This window comes from Apis dorsata, unplaced genomic scaffold (assembly GCF_000469605.1).
Source record: "Apis dorsata unplaced genomic scaffold, Apis dorsata 1.3 scaffold_631, whole genome shotgun sequence".
Lineage (NCBI taxonomy): Eukaryota > Metazoa > Arthropoda > Insecta > Hymenoptera > Apidae > Apis > Apis dorsata.
This window is the reverse complement of record NW_006263826.1, coordinates 705482-712680: the sequence shown is the minus strand read 5'-3', so window position 1 is coordinate 712680 and position 7199 is coordinate 705482. Positions and strand designations below refer to the sequence as shown.

The window sequence follows — 7199 nt, the reverse complement described above, 5'->3', positions numbered from 1 at the left end:
AAAAAAAAAAAATGAACAACGTACGATTCTACGTTTATAATTTTTATCATTATGAATGAAAAATCGGCGGGATTTAGAAATATACGCGTAACTCGTCGGCGGGTTAGTTTAACACGGTTCGATTAAATCTGTTGACAAAGCGAAAAGTGCAGCAAAAAAAAATATCCGGTACAGTTATTCGCACAGTCCGGTCATGCTCTTCCGACTGTAACCAGTTGCACCTCGATGCGTCACACCGCGGCAGACACGCGACGAGAGATGCGACACAAACGTGTGTCGTCGTCCAACAGCAATTTATTCAAACTCCTAAACGAACCTTGATATCGAGATTCGCCGGAACAAACCACTGGTAACCACTTCCTTTCCGCCTGTTAAACGCTCCACTCTGATTTACATGGTAAAAATCGGTAATCGGTATACAATTTTGCTGTTGCGCAATAATAAAAGATCGAAATATACATATATGACAATATTATCCCTATCGTTTGTCTGAATAGTGCACTCGTATGTATATATACGCAAACTGATGTGACACACGGTCGCGAGGGTACGAGATTCAAGATGATCGTGTTAAAGAGCGCGCGACCTTGTCAAGCGAGTCAATTGGATGAATGAAACGCCTGGTGGTCAAGTTCTTGAACCGGGGTGCAGCGAGAAACTGGCGATCGCCGTTGACTATATCCAACCACGTACCAATGAATCACGCAGTTGGCTAAACCCATGTAATCCGGATCGTTACGTTATCGATATCGAGAACTGTACCCGGATGATAATGAGAGGCACAATAGAGTCGAGAAACGAACGAGTTGTGTGAGAAGAGGAGGGGGGAGGCCGCTTCCGCGAGTACCACTTCGTTTCTAGACCAAAAAAGACTTTGCTGTTGAGATCGCATTTTACGCGCTCTCGTTCACGGTGCACGGCTTTGTTGGTGGCCGTTTATTAATTCGGCCGCGATTAAATCTGATTTTTCAGCATCAATTACTTGAGGGGAATCAAGCGGTCCGTCCTACTTTCTTTATGGATAAAGATGAACGATCAGCTGATCAAAGCGATCTTCCCGACGAAAGATTGTGATGGTTTTATGATATATACGTATATTCGAGGAAAAAAAATATTTCGATTCAGCGTAGGAGGAAGATATAACGAGGTATTCGAAGCGTGGTTAAGCATCAGGGAAATTGGTTTTCTCAGCGGTATAACCTCGAGCTGGCTGGCAATAAAAGATGTTGCGTAAGCGCATCTCGACAACTTGTTTCCTCTAACGTTACTTGATTCATTTTACATATTTATTCACTTGGAAGTTTGACCTTCGATTAAATTTTGCGCGAATAGGCTCGAATTTAAGATAGAAAAATTCTTTCAACTTTTAACAATTACGTGTCAATATATATTAATTGACAAAAAAGAAAATTATATAAGTGTTTTTTTTTCCTTTGCTAAAGTCCTAATTATTTCAGCTTTCGAGGCTAATAATTATGTACTGATTAATCCAACAAGATCGAGTCTTTTTTTTATCTTTCTTAATTAGCATTCCATTTCAAACAAAGATTCATTTTTGCGATTAATATTGCAATCTCTCATAATTATTCTTTAATCACGTTTCTCAATCGTCTTTGGATAACCTTCTTTTCCGAGACTGTGCTCACTTGTTTCGCCTGCCATCTGTCGTCTCAATACATTTGTCAACGTTCCAATGTTTCTAATGTCAACAAACGCCTCGTCTAGAACGAAAGGAAAATAAAAATGGCATTATATCTTTTTCTTTTTCCTCTCCAGGGAGTTCCGTTCGCAACAAGTGATTGTTAACACGTTCGCGGTCATGTAGGTCAGGATAATTGTTGCACAGAAGTTCACGAACCGTATGTAGGTCGACGATTGTGTGCGAATCGTACCGATCTATTTATCGTTGATTCTTTACAGATTCCGCCCATCTATAAAAAATAACTCGAAAGTTTTCGTAATAATTGTGAGAAGGATCGGAATAATTACGTCAACGCGTCTTTATTTTCTTCGATTCGTATCCATTTCGAGGACGTTTTTTTTCCCCCCCTCCTTACATCGCATCCACGTAGAGAAACACGATCGTTTCTCTCTATAACCAGACTAAAGAAAAGCGACAACTGGATTGTTTGCATTACCAGATTGCATAATAACGAACTGTCTCGACTGACTTGGCGATCAAGTAGAACGGGTTTCAAATCATAGACTCTCTCTACTAAGGGATTCGCCGATCGATATTGAATCAAATGGCTGAGGTCGTTCTACAAGAATTTGTTAAAAAAAATTCGCACACAGTTTAAAACATCAACAAAACGATATTATTTTTTATAGGTAAAAAAATTGTAAAAAAATTTTATCATTTATAATCCGTAAATGTTGCAGGATTTCAATATAAAATGAAAGCTTCAATTTTATCATTGCTCTTATTACATTTATTTAAAAATTGCCTTATTTTCTTGTTTGTAATACAATACAGTTTAATTATATTTTATATATAACTCATTTCGTAACAACATGTATTTATATTTTGTAGTAGTCAACGTGCTGTACAGGCTAGGCTATTGCTATATTCAAAGCTACATTGAATATAGACCATGTACCAAAGATGACTAGACTCGATGTAGACGAGCGACTTTTATCGTTGCGAATATATGTCTCTGTTCGAAAAAAATACAAATGCAAGCATTTTAGTTTTATCGCTACAACCTCACCATTATAAATTCTTCAAAGCCATCACTGAATTCTATATACCATTGAATTATTTCATCGTAAAAGAAATTCTCACAATTTATCTTTGTATAATCAACGAAAGTATCTAAATATCTAATCAACAAATATCTAAGTATCACTTAACCGAATAAAATCATGGGAGAATTCCGGCTACAAAACTAAGAAAACTAGGTAAATCAGGTTCACGTTCGTTCGAGTCTTGAGAAAATTTCAAGATAATTGTTCGTTTCGAATTATACTTCTTCTGATGTATGCATTCGTAATCCAAACTTGCTTGTTTTTTCGAATCTTTTCGACTCACTGTTCCATATATATTTATTTTCACTTTCGTGCCACTTGTTTCGCTTCTCCTAACAACACTGGTAAAATTCGTTTTGGTTCACTAACAGACTCGTTTCTTCTACAAAGTCGTTCGAAAAGCTTTCACTTGTTGAACGAAACACATTTTTTTCATGTTCTTACTTTTTCTTTTCTTCTATGATTTATATTTTCTAATCGTAACGTACGAACAAAAGATGGCGATAAATGAAGATTCGGTTAAAAGTCTTCGTTGAGATTCTTCGGATAGGTGCACGTGTATAACTCGATAAACTGTAATTCCGAATTAGAACAGTGAACGCATTCTCGAATTGATCCAATTTTCCGAAGTTCGTAATAAGATTTGCACATAACGGGGATAATACAAATTCGATCGCCGGAAACCGGTCTAGCGAGGATTAAAATTTACATTTTGCCTGTGTGTTATTGTTAAATGAAGAATTTCAGGTGAGAAATAAATATAATGATCGTTCTTCTGAAAGTTTAATAGCGGAATAGTCGCGCCTCCTATCGAAATATCCAAGTAACAAAAGTCATGGCTACCGCTCGTTTTTCCTCTGCAATGTACTACACATGTGTCAGGTATTCTTGTGCCACTCTTTTCACGGAATTTTATTCTCAATCGACTGCCCAATCGAATTTATCGACGTGACTTTTATCTAATCTGATGGATGTCATCAGACTTTCGACCAATCTAATCTTTCATAAATCGAGTTCGGATATTTCGCAGTTTTCGATGTCATTCTTTTCACGATTAAGTAACTAAAAATCATTAGTGTTAATGTACTAATAAAATTCTGAAGAAATGGTCAACTATGGTAACAAACTTTGTCCTCGTGATCAATGCGCAATTAAAAGTAAATTTAACTTTGTTCTCTGAAACAACAGTAGAGAACAGTACAGTAATAATTGGTTGCTACAATAACGAATCGTCTGACCGTTACTAACGAAGCGCCACCATGTTAATTGTTTCTTCTGTGCTTTGCACATTTCGTTTGCGTTTCATCGTTCGATTTCGTTTTTGTCAAAAACTAAATGTCGAGAACATTGATCGAATTACGTTCAGAAAAAAAATAATGTTTAAATAAAAAACAAATAAAAAATTATAAATTAAAAACTTAAAACTTATTGCAAACAATAGAGAAAGAAAGTTATTATGCATTATCATATATATATTATGATTATTGATATTTATATTAATAACATTTTTATTGTAAGCAATTAGAGAATCTTTGAAAGTCAATTCATGCAAGATGAATACCTGGAAGGATTTACTAAAGAAAATACATATAAAAACGTTGATAATTTACGTGACCGCGATACACGCGGTTTCGGTCGTCACTTGATAATAACTTTTAATATATGCATATGTTTCTAAAAGCGAAAGCTTCTAATGCAACTGGCAGTCACGCTTGCGTTCGTGCAAAACCCGTAAGAAAGGAAAAACTCGCTTTCCTCGCTATTTATTGAAATATTTTATTAAAATCGATTAATCCTTTTTATAATTTAACTATTATTAACAATTTTAATCAAGATTGAAATAGAAGAAAAAAAACATTTGATTGAGCATTTTTAAATAAAATAATATTTTATTTATTATATTACTATCATTTTTTTTAATTTTTTGTTCTATTTTAAATTCAGGTTCAATATATATTTTAAATTAGGTTCAAAATAAAATACAAATAAAATATAATTAAAGTTTAATCACGTAATTAATTCTTTTAATTTGCATTATAATATAATATATGTAACGTATTTTTCAAAAATATGCTCGATAACAGAAAATACGTGACATTGAATTAAAAGCATTTCCGAATCGTAATATACATGTGCATATGTATATAATATTCTGTATCGAAAATAATTTGTGTTATTAATTTCTAATAACGTTCGAGATAATTTTCTTCGATCTATTTTTCGAAATATATTGCAATTTGTCGGAATATTCGATTACATACCAAAGAAATATAGTGAGATTATCTAAGATAATCAAGATTGACCAATATGATCCTGAATTCATAAATTCTCTTTTTTCTATAGAAGAAAAACTAGTAACTTTTTGATTTTAAAAATTGGTATTAAACCGTTGCATTTAAAACATGAAAATTTATCAAAAGACAGAATTATCATGTCAATTTTCTTTTTTCATATCCATTTAATTTTCTTCATGCGATCGTTTTTTTTTTTAAATTGCAGATTATCTTTCAACTAGTATTATTGTATATTATTCGATATGTTATAATTCGTAAATAACATAATGTGAATATCCTTTAATCCAAGAAGAAAGTGGGATAGAAAGGAAGTAAATGAAGAAAACTGAATACAAGACGATTAAGGAGATACAAAAGAGAAAGGAAAAGTGGAAGAATTCATTTGATTTGATAATTTAAAACTTAAAATGGAAAGGAAAATTTTTCGCGGAATCGCGAAACAGAATCTAAACAAGCCGAAGCACGTGACAGGGCAACGTGATGGCACGATAGGTAAGTACTAATAGAATTACCGTGATTAAGTAATTATCTTTCGAGCAACCGACATTTCAAGACGATAAGGAGGGAAAGCAGAGGAATACGTATGCTATAGGGGTTTTGCGATACACTTCTATACGCTATTGTTTATTGTCCATGTTGGAAAGATAAACCTTTCACTTGCATTCTCATCTTGAACGAAGAGGATTCTCTGATCACGAGTAGAGAAGACAATGCCCTCTGCGCTATAATCGGTGAATTTCCACAGATTGATGATGTGACGTAAAAGAATGAATTTTTTTTATTTAAATAATTGATAATGTCAATTTTCAAAAAATTATGTACATACATATTTAAATAATATTATAAAAATATTTTAATTATATAATTATAATATATATACTTATGGCAAGAGAATGAAAATAATGTTCAACATTTTTCAACTTACATAAACTTTTCTTTGGATAAAACAGGTTATGAAAACGAAATCACAAGAAAATAGCTGTGCTTCTGTAATATGTATACACAAGTGTCGAATTATTACGAACATAACATGGACTAGTGAAAAGTGAATGTTGGAAGAAACGAACATGCTAGTCATGAAGAGAGAGAAAGAAAAAAATAGAAACAAGAACTAAGAGAGATAGAGAAAGAAGAGAGAGGAAAATTACGATTCGTTCTATTAGTTTATATTGTATCGAACAATAGAGGAAATACAGGAATATCCTGTCCTGAAAATTCATGTCCCGAACGGAAGTTTGAGGGAAACCACGAATGAGATACGACGTCGACCAAGCTGTGTAAATTGCTCACGCGACACACGCGATAATTCGAACAGAGAATCATCAGAATAGCAATTAATCGGCTTAACAATCATTCGTTAGCGGTAATCTTGCATAGATATATGTATATTAGCGTTAGTAAAAAATTGTTACAAACATTCACATAAAACAAAATAGAATCTAATGTGCGATGTAGAATGAAAAAATACGTAGTTAAATGTTCATTACGAATGTAGAAAAAAATGTAGAAAATAAACAATATCTCATTGTAATTTTTTTTTGAAAATCTTTTCAAAAATTTTGAATAATGGATGAAAATTTTATCTACTGTAATGATCTATAGTATATATTTTAAAGAAAAAAGAAAAAAAAGGGAAAGTTTGTTACATTATAGAACAAAATCCAATGCTTTCACTCGATATCGTGCAATAGATTGCGTGAATATAGAATTAGATTCAATATAAAAGATTCAACGAAATTTTCTAAAATATTTAAAATAATTTTATTTTAATTTTAAGTTAAAATAAAATTTGATTAGTAAGTCAATTTCTACAAATTTGAGACTTTTCATACTGTGTTTATCTTCCGTGTGAACTTTCGAGGTAAAGAATGCAAAAGAAAGAATAAAGTGCATTGGTATCGTTCTGATCTGTCTGGAATGTGTACTATTCCTGGATATTCTTGAGGGACTCGTTGCTCACGATTGCTAAAAACTTCGTTCCTATTTACATTTTATTTCAGTATTAAATATTTTTATCATATTTATGCAAATATGTATAAGACTATGCCATATATCTTTCAATCATTAAAAATTCTTTTTAATTATTATTTGTACATTTTTAATAAACAAAAAAAAATATATAAGAAATGAATATATAATGCAATGAATAAAAAAAAC

The 7199-nt window shown here is 32.4% G+C and overlaps 1 protein-coding gene and 2 long non-coding RNA genes across 7 annotated transcripts in view; 2 read left to right on the top strand and 1 right to left on the bottom strand.

Annotated features, from left to right (window-relative positions):
• Positions 1–7199, bottom strand: part of LOC102675476 — a 12203-nt gene that overhangs the window by 3682 nt on the left and 1322 nt on the right. The window contains exon 1 of one of the 5 annotated variants that reach the window (XM_031513325.1): positions 3458–3788. The exons of 2 other annotated variants lie outside the window; for them this stretch is intronic. Coding sequence is in view for 1 of the 3 variants with exons in the window: in XM_031513322.1 (XP_031369182.1) it covers positions 2712–2714 (3 nt within the window). In the remaining 2 variants the exon portion in view is untranslated. 2 more of the 5 variants (XM_031513322.1, XM_031513324.1) reach the window with 2 other exon arrangements.
• Positions 1398–2284, top strand: LOC116186352. Its single transcript, XR_004151333.1, has 2 exons — positions 1398–1859; positions 1921–2284. It is a non-coding gene; the product is annotated as an uncharacterized LOC116186352 (long non-coding RNA).
• LOC116186349 lies at positions 5372–6409 on the top strand. Its single transcript, XR_004151330.1, has 2 exons — positions 5372–5534; positions 5596–6409. It is a non-coding gene; the product is annotated as an uncharacterized LOC116186349 (long non-coding RNA).